General features: G+C 49.1%; 1 protein-coding gene across 4 annotated transcripts in view; it reads left to right on the top strand.

Annotated features, from left to right (window-relative positions):
* The window catches only part of LOC134966014 (nucleobindin-2-like), an 83,365-nt gene that overhangs the window by 54,274 nt on the left and 12,166 nt on the right, over positions 1-16,925 (top strand). For all 4 annotated transcript variants that reach the window (XM_063942464.1, XM_063942463.1, XM_063942466.1 and 1 more), the window contains 7 exons: positions 2,896-3,010; positions 4,734-4,841; positions 11,731-11,863; positions 13,938-14,041; positions 14,717-14,902; positions 15,237-15,327; positions 16,061-16,119. In XM_063942464.1, the coding sequence (XP_063798534.1) occupies positions 2,896-3,010; positions 4,734-4,841; positions 11,731-11,863; positions 13,938-14,041; positions 14,717-14,902; positions 15,237-15,327; positions 16,061-16,119 (796 nt within the window). The remainder of the gene's footprint in view (positions 1-2,895; positions 3,011-4,733; positions 4,842-11,730; positions 11,864-13,937; positions 14,042-14,716; positions 14,903-15,236; positions 15,328-16,060; positions 16,120-16,925) is intronic.

Raw genomic sequence — 16,925 nt, 5'->3', positions numbered from 1 at the left:
TGCTCAGTATTTGTTTTCTTTTACTAATCAGTAATCATACTCTGTCCTTTACACCATGACTATACCTTACTAAATATAAAGACATAGTACACCTGACCACAATGGGTAAATGTTCAAAGGAGGTAATCACCAGTCAGTATGCAATAATAAACTGTTTCACTGATACCCCTTTCACATCGCACAAATAACCCGGTACCGACACGGCATATTGCCGTGTCGAACCGGGTCAGTGTGCGATGTGAAAGCACACTGGCCGATTTAGCGGGTCGCCTGACCCGGTAAATCAACCCGGTAAAAAAGAAGGGTTTTACCCGGGTTGATTACCGGGTCAGGTGCGGTGTGAATGGGAGCCGTGTCGATGCGACACGGTTCCCATTCACAAGATAGGGAGAGGCGGCGCTGGAGATGAGCTCATCTCCCGACGCCGCCTCCACCCCCGCCCCTGCTGCTGCTGCGCGGTCCGTTGTTATGGCAACCGACCCGGTATATTGCCGGGTCGGAAAGCCAGCAGCGGAGTGCAAATGCCGGATCCCACCCGGTAAGTACACGTTTGTCTTACCGGGTAGGATCCGGCATTTGCAGTCTGAATGCAGCATGAGCTACTTCCCCACACATGCAATGACATTTACAAGAAATCATTACATAAAGAAACATACATAAGTTTGCATTCTTCGAGGTCTACCTGTCCTTATTCAGTCGGACAACGTAACAGCGGTGGCGTACGTAAACCACCAGGGCGGAACAAAGAGCAGAGCGGTGATTGCGGAGGCCACAAGAGTTATCCGCTGGGCGGAAAAACACGTGAGCGCTCTGTCAGCAGTCTTACTTCCGGGCGTGGACAACTGGGAAGCAGACTTCCTCAGCAGACACGATCTCCATCCAGGAGAGTGGGCTCTTCATCAAGAGGTGTTTGCAGAAGTGACAAAGCGTTGGGGAATTCCTCAAATAGACATGATGGCGTCTCGCCTCAACAAGAAGCTTCCGAGGTATTGTTCCAGGTCAAGGGACCCCCAAACCAGTGCAGTGGACGCCCTGGTAACTCCGTGGGTGTTTCAGTCGGTATATGTGTTCCTCTCATTCCAAAAGTGTTGAGGATCATAAGAAGAACACGGATTCCGGCAGTACTCGTCGTTCCAGATTGGCCACGGAGGGCCTGGTATCCGGATCTTCAGGAATTGCTCATAGAAGATCCGTGGCCGCTTCCTCTCAGAGAGGACCTGTTACTGCAGGGGCCGTGCGTATTTCAAGACATACTGTGGCTGCGTTTGATGGCGTGGAGGTTGAACGCCAAATCCTAGCTCGAAAGGGTATTCCCAGGGAAGTCATCCCCACTCTCCTTAAGGCTAGAAAGGAGGTCATGGCAAAGCATTATCACCGTATTTGTAGAAAATGTGTCGTGGTGTGAAGCCAAGAAAGCTCCTACGGAGGAGTTTCAGCTGGGTCGTTTCCTCCATTTTTTGCAGGCAGGCGTGGATGCAGGCCTGAAATTGGGTTCCATCAAAGTGCAGATTTTGGCTTTATCTATTTTCTTTCAAAAAGAATTGGCCGCCCTTCCTGTAGTTCAGACTTTCGTGAAGGGAGTGCTGCGTATCTATCCTCCGTTTGTGCCACCCGTGGCACCGTGGGATCTTGACGTGGTGTTACAATTTCTTATGTCTCACTGGTTTGAACCTTTGCGAAAGGTTGAGTTGAAATTTCTCACTTGGAAGGTGGTCATGCTTTTGGCCTTGGCGTCCACCAGACGGGTGTCGGAATTGGCGGCTTTGTCTCACAAGAGCCCATATTTGATTTTCCATGAGGATAGAGCGGAATTGAGGACTCGTCAACAATTTCTGCCGAAGGTGGTGTCTTTGTTTCACATAAATCAACCTATTGTGGCTACGGATGCCGTGACGGTGCCAAAGTCTCTCGATGTCGTAAGAGCTTTGAGAATTTATGTCGCCAGAACGGCTCTTATTAGGAAAACGGAGGCTGTTTGTCCTGTACGCTTCCAACAAGATTGGAAATCCTGCTTCCAAGCAGACTATTGAATGCTGGATTTGTAATACGATTCGGCACGCTCATTCTACGGCTGGATTACCATTGCCGAAGTCAGTGAAGGCCCATTCTACCAGGAAGGTGGGCTCATTTTGGGCGGCTGCCCGAGGGGTCTCAGCACTTCAACTTTGCCGAGCAGCTACGTGGTCGGGTTCAAACACTTTTGTTAAGTTCTATAAGTTTGATACCCTGGCTGATGAGGACCTCATGTTTGCTCAATCGGTGCTGCAGAGTCGTCCGCACTCTCCCGCCCGGTCTGGAGCTTTGGTATAGACCCCATGGTCCTTTTGGAGTCCCCAGCATCCTCTAGGACGTAAGAGAAAATAGGATTTTAATACCTACCGGTAAATCCCTTTCTCCTAGTCCGTAGAGTCATTTTGTGGTTCTGTCTTTCACTTTGTTATTTAAACAGTTTTTCATCATTTGAGTATTGCTCAGCACAGGAAGTAGCTGGCTTGTGCGTAACAAAATAAATGTTTGCCTTTATGCAATATTAGTCACTCTTTAAGCTGAACTTTATTGTTTCGTTCCCCATCTTCCACCCTTTGTCAATTTCTCATCTTCATACGGCTCATGTAGCTATTTGCAAGCATTGGCGAGCGCAACAGAGGGGGTAGGTAGGTCTCACCAACACAACCTGTGCTGTGCCAGTTCCGACACTGTGTATACATGGCAGGGTCACACATGCAGGCACATGGCTGAGCTTGTATAAATTGCCTCATATTCTTATTTTACAGCTATTATATAGTGTGCGTTATGTTTAGATTTTTGTTCATAGGACTGCCATGATATTTTGTTGCCATATACTGATGTATAGAAGAAATATATCCCATGCTTTGTTATATTTTTGCTTTGCAGCACAATGAATATCCAATTTCTCCTGCTGCTTCCCTTGCTGGGGCTTAACTTGGCAGTGCCGATAGAACGGGGTACTCCAAACAAAGAAGAACCAGTGAAACAAGAGGAACCTGCAGTAAGTGCTTTTCTGTTCTGTTACCCAACTGATAAGGTTTTGGTATTTGTGTAAGATGTGCGGTATGTACCGGGGACAGATTACTTTCTCTCCCCTGGAACCTATGCAGGGAGCAGCTGCAGGGACAGTGATGCGTGACCATTGGTCAGGTGACCTGCGTATTGGTGACTCTGGAGACGGGACGACCGCTTGTCCCCATCTGTGTTTGTTACTAGCACTTCAAAATTAATTTGCTTGTTAATTATTTAGACAGGTGCCGTTCCCGCTGGCAATTACCTACACTAATTAATGATATCACAGGAAGATAACCAAACTGTTGTGAAATTTAATCCAGTCAGTCCCATGTAAAATGGGAAAACTTACTAGGCGGCCGCCATTTTATGGACTGAACTGATAAACATGATAATAATACGGCAGCCTATTCGTTAGGGACCACTACTAAAGGGGCCTACACACTGGGCGATATCTTGAAAGCTATAAACGATATCGTTCAGAAATGAACGATAAATCGTTCATATCTTTCAGTGTGTATGCTACAACGATGAACGATGCACATGCCCGCAATTGTTCGTTGAACGATCATCGATAAAACATGCCAGTCAATTTGGACAATATCGATGTCTGTACTCTGATATCGTCCAAATTGGCCGTCGATATTATCCAGTGTGTAGGCTATAAATCATTGGTGAAAATATGGACCATCTGTAATATCGATGGTCGATAATATTGCTGCCATCGCCCAGTGTGTAGGCCCCTTCACTTGTCCAATTATCATCCAGTCCAACCTCAGACCACCCAGTTGGTCAGACATTGGTAGAGTGTCTACGCTCACACGACCTCTGGTTTCATCCAATTTTTGTTCTCGTCTAGTCTTCTCAAAAGATTTTTAAACCTCCTGAAAAACCAGATCACCAATTACCAGACCAATTTAGAAGTGTGTACGCTGCTTAAGGGCCCTACACACTGGCAGATAACACTGCACGATATGAACGTTCTCATTCATTAATGAACGAGAACTCGTTCATATTGTGCAGCGCGTAGGCACCAACGATGAACGATGCGCGGCCCTGCGCTCGTTCACCGTTGGTGCCCCGTCCCTTATGCATGCAGGCCATTATGGACAATCTTGTCCATATAAGCATGCATTGCTATGGCGCTGGGTGACGGGGGGAGTGAAGAAACTTTACTCCCCCTGTCACCTCTCCCCCGCCGCCGGGTCGGCTGTATCCGCCGTCGGGCAGCTCGGCGGCGGATCGCCGAGTCTGTAGGGGGCATTAGACTGGTTTGTCCAATTTTACTTCCAATTCATCCCTGTGAGTGACAACCGGTCTGCCAAAGAATTGAAGACGCAATCCTTTCAGAAGGAACAGGTTGGAGAGTTGCAGCAAAATTGGACAGGTGTATATACAGTACATAGATTGGATGTAGAGTCAGTGACTAGGTCTGTAGTAGGATTGTCTCCACAGTCTGACCTGGTAGTTGGAACCCCTGAGGATGGTGCAAGTGTGTACCCAGCACAAGTTGTGGGTTTAGCTGATGACATGGTACACTGATTGCAGCCACTCGGAAATCACTTTTATGCTCTCAGACGAGGAAATTCAAGGTGTCCAGTTTTTGGTCTCTGAGAACAATTATGTTGGGCCAAACCATGGAGCGGTATCTGTCTCAGTGGTCAGTAGCTGCCTACCTGGATATCCTTGTAACCGTACTCTCCTTGTTACAGGACACTGGACTGTACTATGAACGGTACCTGCGGGAGGTCATTGATGTTCTGGAGACAGATGGGCATTTCCGGGAGAAGCTTCAGGCTGCTGATGCAGAAGACATCAAGGTAAGATTCTGTGTGGATGAGCCAGTTACTAAGTCTGCCTTGCGTGTGGAGCCCTTATCTCGGCATAATCATGTTTGCTTTTCAGCTTGTTGGTTTTGGCCAGGTGGAGGAGCAAAGTACATATTTATCATAGACTCTAGCAATTCATGGCAGATAAGGAGATACGGCTGTTTCCTGCGTATTATGTTGCCTCTCCTTCACAATATTCATCTTCCTGCCTTTTTACATAGGATATTTATTATACTTGGGAATATTTTGCACATTAATCCCCTAAGGACCATCCCCGAAATCTGTATGTCACATTTCTCTAACGTCCTAAGTGGATGCTGGGGACTCCGTAAGGACCATGGGATAGCGGCTCAGCAGGAGACTGGGCACAAAAGTAAAGCTTTAGAACTACCTGGTGTGCACTGGCTCCTCCCCCTATGACCCTCCTCCAAGCCTCAGTTAGATTTTTGTGCCCGAACGAGAAGGGTGCACACTAGGTGGCTCTCCTGAGCTGCTTAGTGAAAAGTTTAGTTTTAGGTTTTTTATTTTCAGTGAGACCTGCTGGCAACAGGCTCACTGCATCGAGGGACTAAGGGGAGAAGAAGCGAACTCACCTGCGTGCAGAGTGGATTGGGCTTCTTAGGCTACTGGACATTAGCTCCAGAGGGACGATCACAGGCCCAGCCATGGATGGGTCCCAGAGCCGCGCCGCCGGCCCCCTTACAGAGCCAGAAGACAGAAGAGGTCCGGAAAATCGGCGGCAGAAGACGTCCTGTCTTCAACAAGGTAGCGCACAGCACTGCAGCTGTGCGCCATTGCTCTCAGCACACTTCACACTCCGGTCACTGAGGGTGCAGGGCGCTGGGGGGGGGGGGCGCCCTGAGACGCAATAAAAACACCTTGGATGGCAAAAAAATGCATCACATATAGCTCCTGGGCTATATGGATGCATTTAACCCCTGCCAGAATACATAGAAAAACGGGAGATAGGCTCCGCCCCCTTATCGGCGGCCTTATCTCCTCAGCACACTGGCGCCATTTTCCCTCACAGCTCCGTTGGAGGGAAGCTCCCTGGCTCTCCCCTGCAGTCACTACACTACAGAAAGGGTTAAAAAAGAGAGGGGGGGCACTAATTACGCGCAGTATTAAAGATACAGCAGCTATAAGGGGAAAAACACTTATATAAGGTTATCCCTGTATATATATAGCGCTCTGGTGTGTGCTGGCAAACTCTCCCTCTTTCTCCCCAAAGGGCTAGTGGGGTCCTGTCCTCTATCAGAGCATTCCCTGTGTGTGTGCTGTGTGTCGGTACGTTTGTGTCGACATGTATGAGGAGAAAAATGATGTGGAGACGGAGCAGATTGCCTGTAATAGTGATGTCACCCCCTAGGGGGTCGACACCTGAGTGGATGAACTGTTGGAAGGAATTACGTGACAGTGTCAGCTCTGTATAAAAGACAGTGGTTGACATGAGACAGCCGGCTACTCAGCTTGTGCCTGTCCAGACGTCTCATAGGCCGTCAGGGGCTCTAAAGCGCCCGTTACCTCAGATGGCAGATATAGACGCCGACACGGATACTGACTCCAGTGTCGACGGTGAAGAGACAAATGTGACTTCCAGTAGGGCCACACGTTACATGATGGAGGCAATGAAAAATGTTTTACACATTTCTGATAATACGAGTACCACCAAAAAGGGGTATTATGTTTGGTGAGGAAAAACTACCTGTAGTTTTCCTGAATCTGAGAAATTAAATGAGGTGTGTGATGATGCGTGGGTTTCCCCCGATAACAACTGATAATTTCTAAAATGTTATTGGCATTATATCCTTTCCCGCCAGAGGTTAGGGTGCGTTGGGAAACACCCCCTAGGGTGGATAAAGCGCTCACACGCTTGTAAGGGCTCTACCCTCTCCTGAGATGGCCGCCCTTAAGGATCCTGCTGATAGAAAGCAGGAGGGTATCCTAAAATGTATTTACACACATACTGGTGTTATACTGCGACCAGCAATCGCCTCAGCCTGGATGTGCAGTGCTGGGTTGGCGTGGTCGGATTCCCTGACTGAAAATATTGATACCCTAGATAGGGACAGTATATTTTTGCCTATAGAGCATTTAAAAGATGCATTTCTATATATGCGTGATGCACAGCGGAATATTTGCTGACTGGCATCAAGTCTAAGTGCGTTGTCCATTTCTACCAGTAGAGGGTTATGGACACGACAGTGGTCAGGTGATGCGGATTTCAAACGGCATTTGGAAGTATTGCCTTATTAAGGGGAGGAGTTATTTGGGGTCGGTCTTTCAGACCTGGTGGCCACGGCAACAGCTGGGAAATCCACGTTTGTACCCCAGGTCGCCTCTCAACATGAGAAGACGCCGTATTATCAGGCGCAGTCTTTTCGTGGACAAGCGGGCAAAAGGTTCCTCATTTCTGCCCCGTGACAGAGGGAGAGGAAAAAGGCTGCAGAAATCAGCCAGTTCCCAGGAACAGAAACCCTCTCCCGCCTCTGCCAAGCCCTCAGTATGACGCTGGGGCTTTACAAGCAGAATCAGGCACGGTGGGGGGCCCGTCTCAATGAATTTCAGCGCGCAGTGGGCTCACTCGCAAGTAGACCCCTGGATCCTTCAGGTGATATCTCAGGGGTACAAATTGGAATTCGAGACGTCTCCCCCTCGCCGTTTCCTAAAGTCGGCTTTACCGATGTCTCCTTCTGACAGGGAGACCGTTTTGGAAGCCATTCACAAGCTGTATTCCCAGCAGGTGATAATCAAGGTACCCCTCCTGCAACAGGGAACGGGATATTATTCCACACTGTTGTGGTACCGAAGCCGGACGGCTCGGTGAGACCGATTCTAAATCTAAAATCTTTGAACACTTACATACAGAGGTTCAAATTCAAGATTGAGTCACTCAGAGCAGTGATTGCGAACCTGGAAGAAGGGGACTACATGATGTCTCGGGACATCAAGGATGCTTACCTTCATGTCCAAATTTACCCTTCTCACCAAGGGTACCTCAGGTTTATGGTACAGAACTGTCACTATCAGTTCAGACGCTGCCGTATGGATGGTCCACGGCACCCCGGGTCTTTACCAAGGTAATGGCCGAAATGATGATATTCCTTCGAAGGAAGGGAATTTTAGTTATCCCTTACTTGGACGATTCCCTGATAAGGGTAAGATCCAGGGAACAGTTGGAGGTCGGTGTAGCACTATCTCAGGTAGTGTTGCGGCAGCACGATTGGATTCTCAATATTCCAAAATCGCAGCTGGTTCCGACGACTCGTCTTCTGTTCCTAGGGATGATCCTGGACAAAGTCCAGAAAAAGGTGTTTCTCCCGGAGGAGAAAGCCAGGGAGTTATCCGAGCTAGTCCGGAACCTCCTAAAACCGAGCCAAGTCTCAGTGCATCAATGCACAAGGGTTCTGGGTAAAATGGTGGCTTCCTACGAAGCAATCCCATTCGGCAGATTCCACGCAAGAACTTTCCAGTGGGACCTGCTGGACAAATGGTCCGGGTCGCATCTTAAGATGCATCAGCGGATAACCCTGTCACCAAGAACAAGGGTGTCCCTCCTGTGTTGGTTGCAGAGTGCTCATCTTCTAGAGGGCCGCCGATTCGGCATTCAGGACTGGGTCCTGGTGACCACGGATGCCAGCCTGCGAGGCTGGGGAGCAGTCACACAGGGAAGGAATTTCCAGGGCTTATGGTCAAGCCTGGAGACATCACTTCACATAAATACCCTGAAGCTAAGGGCCATTTACAATGCTCTAAGCTTAGCAAGACCTCTGCTTCAAGGTCAGCCGGTGTTGATCCAGTCGGACAACATCACGGCAGTCACCCACGTAAACAGACAGGGTGGCACAAGAAGCAGGAGGGCAATGGCAGAAGCTGCAAGGATTCTTCGCTGGGCGGAAAATCATGTGATAGCACTGTCAGCAATTCCGGGAGTGGACAACTGGGAAGCAGACTTCCTCAGCAGACACGACCTCCACCCGGGAGAGTGGGGACTTCACCCAGAAGTCTTCCACATGATTATAAACCGTTGGGAAAAACTCGACAGCTATTGCGCCAGGTCAAGGGACCCTCAGGCAATAGCTGTAGACGCTCTGGTAACACTGTGGGTGTACCAGTCAGTGTATGTGTTCCCTCATCTGCCTCTCATACCCAAGGTACTGAGATTGATAAGATGGAGAGGAGTAAGCACTATATTCGTGGCTCCGGATTGGCCAAGAAGGACTTGGTAACCGGAACTTCAAGAGATGCTCACGGAGGATCCGTGGCCTCTACCTCTAAGAAGGGACCTGCTCCAGCAAGGACCCTGTCTGTTCCAAGACTTACCGCGGCTGCGTTTGACGGCATGGCGGTTGAACGCCGGATCCTGAAGGAAAAAAGGCATTCCTGATGAAGTCATCCCTATCCTGATCAAAGCCAGGAAGGATGTAACCGCAAAACATTATCACCGCATTTGGCGAAAATATGTTGCGTGGTGCGAGGCCAGTAAGGCCCGACGGAGGAAATTCAACTGGGTCGATTCCTACATTTCCTGCAAACAGGAGTGTCTATGGGCCTGAAATTGGGGTCCATTAAGGTTCAAATTTCGGCCCTGTCAATTTTCTTCCAAAAAGAACTAGCTTCAGTCCCTGAAGTTCAGACGTTGTAAAAGGGGTACTGCATATACAGCCTCCTTTTGTGCCTCCAGTGGCACCTTGGGATCTCAATGTAGTTTTTGGGTTCCAAAAGTCACATTGGTTTGAACCACTTAAATCTGTGGAGTTAAAATATCTCACATGGAAAGTGGTCATGCTGTTGGCCCTGGCCTGGGCCAGGCGCGTGTCAGAATTGGCGGCTTTATCCTGTAAAAGCCCTTATCTGATTTTCCATTCGGACAGGCCGGAATTGAGGACTCGTCCTCAGTTTCTCCCTAAGGTGGTTTCAGCGTTTCACCTGAACCAACCTATTGTGGTGCCTGCGGCTACTAGGGACTTGGAGGACTCCAAGTTGCTAGACGTTGTCAGGGCCCTGAAAATATATGTTTCCAGGACGGCTGGAGTCAGAAAATCTGACTCTCTGTTTATCCTGTATGCACCCAACAAGCTGGGTGCTCCTGCTTCTAAGCAGACTATTGCTCGTTGGATTTGTAGTACAATTCAGCTTGCACATTCTGTGGCAGGCCTGCCACAGCCAAAAATCTGTAAATGCCCACTCCACAAGGAAGATGGGCTCATCTTGGGCGGCTGCCCGAGGGGTCTCGGCTTTACAACTTTGCCGAGCAGCTACTTGGTCAGGAGCAAATACGTTTGTAAAATTCTACAAAATTGATACCCTGGCTGAGGAGGACCTGGAGTTCTCTCATTTGGTGCTGCAGAGTCATCCGCACTCTCCCGCCCGTTTGGGAGCTTTGGTATAATCCCCATGGTCCTTACGGAGTCCCCAGCATCCACTTAGGACGTTAGAGAAAATAAGAATTTACTTACCGATAATTCTATTTCTCGTAGTCCGTAGTGGATGCTGGGCGCCCATCCCAAGTGCGGATTGTCTGCAATACTGGTACATAGTTATTGTTACCAAAAATCGGGTTATTGCTGTAGTGAGCCATCTTTTCTAGAGGCTCCTCTGTTATCATGCTGTTAACTGGGTTTAGATCACGAGTTGTACGGTGTGATTGGTGTGGCTGGTATGAGTCTTACCCGGGATTCAAAATCCTTCCTTATTGTGTACGCTCGTCCGGGCACAGTATCCTAACTAAGGCTTGGAGGAGGGTCATAGGGGGAGGAGCCAGTGCACACCAGGTAGTTCTAAAGCTTTACTTTTGTGCCCAGTCTCCTGCGGAGCCGCTATCCCATGGTCCTTACGGAGTCCCCAGCATCCACTACGGACTACGAGAAATAGAATTATCGGTAAGTAAATTCTTATTTTTCTAGACCAGTGATGGCTAACCTTGACACTCCAGCTGTTGTTGAACTACACATCCCAGCATGCCCTGCATCAGTTTTAGCATGGCCAAATAACAAAACTGTAGCAGGGCATGCTGGGATATGTAGTTCAACAACAGCTGGAGTGTCAAGGTTAGCCATCACTGTTCTAGACCATTTAAATGCTTTTCCCCTTCTGTGGAGCCTGAAACCTGCTTTAGAACATGTATTTGGGGGGAATCAGTATGGATAACCGCCATCCGGGATCCCGGCGTTCATAATGCGGACGCCGGGTTCCTGTTTAAAATCCCGACAGGGGTGAGTAGAGGGTATTTCCCCCTCTCCCTAGGCAGCCTAAACGTAACCTCCCCTGTAGTGCCAGAACCTAACCACACCCATGAGGTGCCTAAACCTAACTTCCTGTCCCCGCTGCCTAAACCTAACCCACCCGCAGCCTGACCCGGACCCCCCTCCCCCTCTTACCATGCCTAAACCTAACCCGCCGGCTGGTCTAATGGTCAGGATGCAGGCTGCCCCTTTCGGAGTTCCGTCGTCTGGATTCTAACAGGTGTCAAGATTCCAGTGTCTGTATTTTGGCTGCCGAGATCCAACAGCCAGCATATTCACCGCATCCTGTTTGGGTTCTCTGTGACTATGTTTTAGTCCACAGGTTCTCAAACTCTGTCCTCAGGACCCCACACAGTGCATGTTTTGCAGGTAACCCAGCAGGTGCACAGGTGTATTAATTACTCACAGACACATTTTAAAAGATCCACAGGTGGAGCTAATTATTTCACTTGCATTTCTGTGAGGAGACCTGCAAAACATGCACTGTTTGGGGTCCTGAGGACCGAGTTTGAGAACCTGTGTTTTAGTCTATATTACTTGTTCCATTTACATTGTTCTCACGTTCTCCAAATTAGCGTAAGGTGCTGTGTTTAGGATCCTGGTGAGTTACCAGCTATGTTTGTGCCTCTCCTCAGAGCGGAAAGCTCAGCAAGGAGCTGGACTTTGTGAGCCACCACGTGAGGACCAAGCTGGATGAGCTGAAGCGGCAAGAGGTGTCCAGGCTTCGGATGCTAATCAAGGCAAAGTTGGATGCAACCATGGAAGAGTGTAAAATTATTACTTATTTATTTATAGGTGTCACGAAGTGTATGCAGCGCCATGCAAGAATTACAATAGGATAAATAACAATACAAAAATAATAGAAATTTAAAATGGCAAAAAACAAATTGGGAAAAACTAGACAACAAAATGGGTTTCAATTCTGCTGCAGCGTTTTGGGCTCTCTGAGCGACATTGCAGCCCTGGGTGTGCACATGTGTGGCGCAGATCAAAAAAAAACATTGGAGATTTACGTAAACATTGGTTTGGGCACATCTCTGAATTAGGCCCTCTGTCAGGATACCTCCAAGATCACAGTGGCTCTTTAACTCCGCAGTCCGTTATAATTAAAGAGAGTGTTTTTGGGCACTAATGTTGGGGCTAATTCAGATCAGCTCTGAAGTGCGCATGCGCCAGTGCATGCCAGACAGCCGATTGCTGTCTTTACCCTTCGATCGCCTCTGCCTGATTTACAGGCAGAGACCGTCGCTGGGTGGGAGGGGCAAGCGGAGGCTGGCCGGTGGCGTTTGGCCGCCGTTTAGGGGGCATGGTCCGGGCAACGCAGGCATGCCCAGACCGTTGTGGGGGGGAGGCGGGCCACAGCGGCTGCCTGACATCACAAGCAGCCACTGCGACCCGAGCAGCGACAAGTAGCTCCTTCCAGCGCCCAGGGGCTGCGCTGGTAGTGCGCTACTCTTCCAGTACAAAAGCATCGCCGCTGTGCGATGCTTTTGTACTGGTGCGACGGGGCAGGGACTGACATGTAGGGCGGACTAGCCCTGTGCTGGGCGTCCCCCTGCATGTCAGGGAAGCTGCTTGTAGATGTGCTAAATTCAGCACATCTACGATCAGGTCTGAATCACCCTCATTGTCATGAGAAGGTGGCGTGCTGCTCACTATGGGGGTCATTCCGAGTTGATCGCAGCTGTGCTAAATTTAGTACAGCTACGATCTTCTTCCCTGACATGCGGGGGGACGCACAGCACAGGGCTAGCCCGCCCTGCATGTCAGTGCCGCCCCCCCCCCTCGCAGAAGTGCAAAGGCATCGCACAGTGGCGATGCCTTTGCACTTCAAGAGTAGCTGCCGACCAGCGCAGCTTTAGCTACTCATCGCTCCCCGGCCGCAGCGGCTGCGTGTGACGTCAAGCAGCCGCTGCGGCCCACCCCCCGTTCGGTCTGACCACGCCTGCGTTGGCCGGACCAAACCCACGAAACGGCGGCCAAACGCCGCCGTTCCACCCCCTCCCGCCCAGCGATTGCCTCTGCCTGTCAATCAGGCAGAGGCGATCGTATCCCTACTATGGCCTTCAGCCGTCTGGCATGCGCAGTAGGGACCCGTTCAGTCTGCTGCGTTAAAACGCAGCGAGCGAACAGGTCAGAATGACCCCCTATATTCGGGGTGGTGTCCAGCCTCTGGGGTAAATAGTAACATTAGGGTAGGTGAGTGCTCTGCCTCCAGATGGTGCAGTTAGAGCATATGTCAGTTCTTTTGTGTATGTAAAAAAAAAAAATAATAATAATAATAATGTTATTATATTAACATTAATGTTTACTACATGGTACAGTGGAGCCATAAATTATATCTGTAGTAATATCGCACCTGGTGGTGGCAGGGTAAGAAGTTCCGTGGTGGGATGCAGATAGTCCCTGCGGAATGACAGTCTTATCTGGATCGATGGATAGTCCTAAGTATGCACCAGCGTGAATGTCTGTTCTCATTTGTTAAACAGTCTCGGTCCTGTGTCGGTCCCTGTTGGGAATGTTGTCCATTAGATTATTATGTATAATTGAAGGTGCAGAGCAGAGGGGGTGGGACGTCCCGTATTCCCTGTAGTTTGCCATTACCCAACTCTGATGGTGGCAGGTTGTGGGGTCTTACCAGAGAGGTCGGGCGAGAAGGACCACCTGCGCTGACAGTGAGCCCGCCTCCAGCGTCGGCACTGATGCACAGAATAGCAGCGGGAACCGAGACCATGGAGTGTCTGATTTTTTGGTACTAAGCAATGTCTTAGCCAGAAGGCAGAATTCTGTAGCTTGATGGATATTCCACTTTATGACCTCCTACCTGCTTTCTGTTGTTTAGATGGACAGGTTGACCATGCCGCGTTGCTGAAACAGTTTGAGCACTTGGACCCTCAGAACCAGCATACGTTTGAGGCCCGGGATCTGGAGCTGCTCATTCAGACTGTAAGTAGGAGATTCCTTCCGCAATCAGTCCCTTCATCCCACCTCTCCTACACTGAAACCACTACGGGTCCTGCATGCAGAGGTTCTAAGCTGCATTTGTACTATAGTGATCAGTCACTGGGCTCAATCCTATTAGCTGCAATGTTTTCGCCCCTGCGAGTAAGTACGGCTATATGCTGCACTTACGGAACTGACAGATTCACAGATTGCTGCTCGCAGCTCCATAGGGCGGTGTACAAATATCGGAAAATATGGGGCGAGATAGGGCCATTAGGATGGACAAGTTCCGCGTATGGCCATTGGACTGACCCCATCATGTGTACTAGAACTCGCACACTTTCTGTTTATACACCGCACATGTTTATTTTTGGATAATGACAGGAATTCGGCTTATTTACAAATGTTTGCCTAACTTCTCATAGTGCTTTTTCTCTCTTTCTATCTGGATCACTTCTTGGTGGAACTACAAAGTTGCATGGCTAGGCACATAGGAGGGATCTGTGTATGTAAATACAGCGATGGTCCATCCTGTGTTTGTGCCCAGTTTTATAGCTCCAAGTGTTACCCAGCTCTGCAGGTGCCCAGGTGCTTGTTACTGAGCGTGGTGCATTTGTCCGCATGCAGTGCAAGTAATAGAGTAAACTTTTTGAAAGGAAATACTCCAATTTCGCTTAGGCCACCAAAGATCTTGAGAACTATGATGCCACTCGCCATGAAGAGTTCAAACGCTATGAGATGATGAAAGAGCACGAGAGGCGAGAATATCTCAAATCCCTGGATGAGGACAAGCGGAAAATGGAGGAAGCCCATTACGAAGAGCTGAAGAAAAAGCACAAGGAGCACCCTAAAGTTAATGTTCCGGTAAGGGGATTAAACGTTGAAGGGTAAAGCGAGTTGTGACCAGCGAAACGCGCCATATGCTTCAGGGAATGGAATGCCATATATAAATTATTGTGCTGTTATAAAATAACTTTATATCGTCTAAGATATGGCTGGAAAATATTTAATTACAAAGATAGTAAGACCATTAAAGCCTAGACTTGCACCCATGGTTGATAATCGGCCACAAGGAGTCGCTGCTGCCCAGTGTTGTAGGCTTTCAGCTCTTTAGTAGAACCATATGTCCCATGTTCTGACAGATTCTTGTCGTCCATACATCATGCTCTGTATTTCATGTCTTTGTTTTCATCACTAGGGAAGCAAAGACCAACTGAAGGAAGTCTGGGAGGAGACTGATGGCCTGGATCCTAATGACTTCAATGCTAAAACATTCTTTAACTTACACGGTAAATACGATCTTGTCACATAAGTACCGTACTTTATGCATGATGACCTGAAGGTGGCAGTGGTGGGATGACAGTGGCCTCATTATAAACAATTTTCTACATCACTAGAGACGTCGTTAGGAAAAAAAAATGCTTTTGGTCTGATTATTAGGTAACAATCCACAATACAGTGTAGTAAAAATTCTGAGACAAATGTGGTCTCCGAGGTCCCCTATCTCTGTCTTATATGGTCTCCAGGAGGGTTGCACACAGTTAGGGGTAAAGCCAAACAAATCGCGCACCTCAGCAAAACCATTTATATGCTGCAGGGGGTTCAGATATAAAATGTGCAGACAGACTTGGGGGCTTATGCAAATGCCTGCAAGGGTTCAGCGAGTCTGCCTGTTATTTTTAAAGCGGAAATTATTGACAAGGCAACAGCAAGATTTGTGTTGCCGTTTTAAATGATTACCACTTGTTTGTGATTATTTATACTTCAACTCTTAGGGCTCCGTCCTGTTGCTGTCACTCTGGGGTAAATGTATGAAGCAGTGATCAGAGTGGAGAAGTGAGCCAGTGGAGATTTTGCCCATGGCAACCAATCAGCAGTGACGTAACATTTATAATTTGCATAATATAAAATTATACAGAGCAGCTGATTGGTTGCCAAGGGCAACTTCTCCACTGGCTCACTTCTCCACTCTTATCACTGCTTCATACATTTACCCCTCTGTTCTCTGCCTTCGTCTTTCAGACACCAACGGAGACGGCATCCTGGATGAGCAGGAGCTGGAGGCTCTCTTTACAAAGGAGGTAACTGGAATTGTGCGCTGTAGCTGGATATGTTGTGTGATCGGAACGTTTTGTTTAGTAGACTGTTCCAGGCTCACAGCGATAACTTTCTCTGTACCTAAAGGCCACTTTCTCCTTCATCCACTAGGGGCCACTGGAGCGCAGTTACAATGGGGAAATAGTAGGCAGTAATTGGGAGCTGGCACTTTAAAAATTCCAACACTGTGGCTAGCTCCTCCCCTACTATCTCCCCTCCAAGCCAGTCTTTAATTTGTGCCCAAGGGAGCTGGTTCACTTGGGTCTTCTCTGAAGAAAATGTTTTTTTTTTTAAATCTTACTTACATCCACAGACTGGCAGCTTTGCCACTGCCAGTCTGCACTGTGGGAGGCTGCCGGCGGGGTCCCATCGCAGCTGCGTGCGGCTCGGGATGGGCCCTGGCTGAAGGAGACACTAAGCTCTCTGGAGTCGGCCGGACACCGCTGCGTGCGGCGCGTGTCGGGGCCGCTCCGTCGGCAGAAGATACCGGCAGCACGGCAATGGTAAGTATACGTGGCCGGACACCGCTGCGTGCGGCGCGTGTCACGGTCACTTTACCACATTATGCTGAAAGCCCCCCAATCCTTCCCCTCCTTCCCTCCCTTCCCCCACTCGCTACAAGTTTGAGTTAGGAGGTGACACGGGGCTTGGGCAGCTCTGGCTATGCACTTTATTTATTACTGCATGGGGGAGGGACACAGCACTCAGACGGCTTTTCTCCCGCCCGCGCTCCCGTCCGCCCCCCTTCCCGCTCGGATCCCCGCTCAGCGCGGCTCACAGAGCCGCTACG

Source organism: Pseudophryne corroboree, chromosome 10 (assembly GCF_028390025.1).
Source record: "Pseudophryne corroboree isolate aPseCor3 chromosome 10, aPseCor3.hap2, whole genome shotgun sequence".
Classification (NCBI taxonomy): Eukaryota; Metazoa; Chordata; class Amphibia; order Anura; family Myobatrachidae; genus Pseudophryne; species Pseudophryne corroboree.
This window is presented reverse-complemented; position numbering and strand designations above follow the sequence as displayed.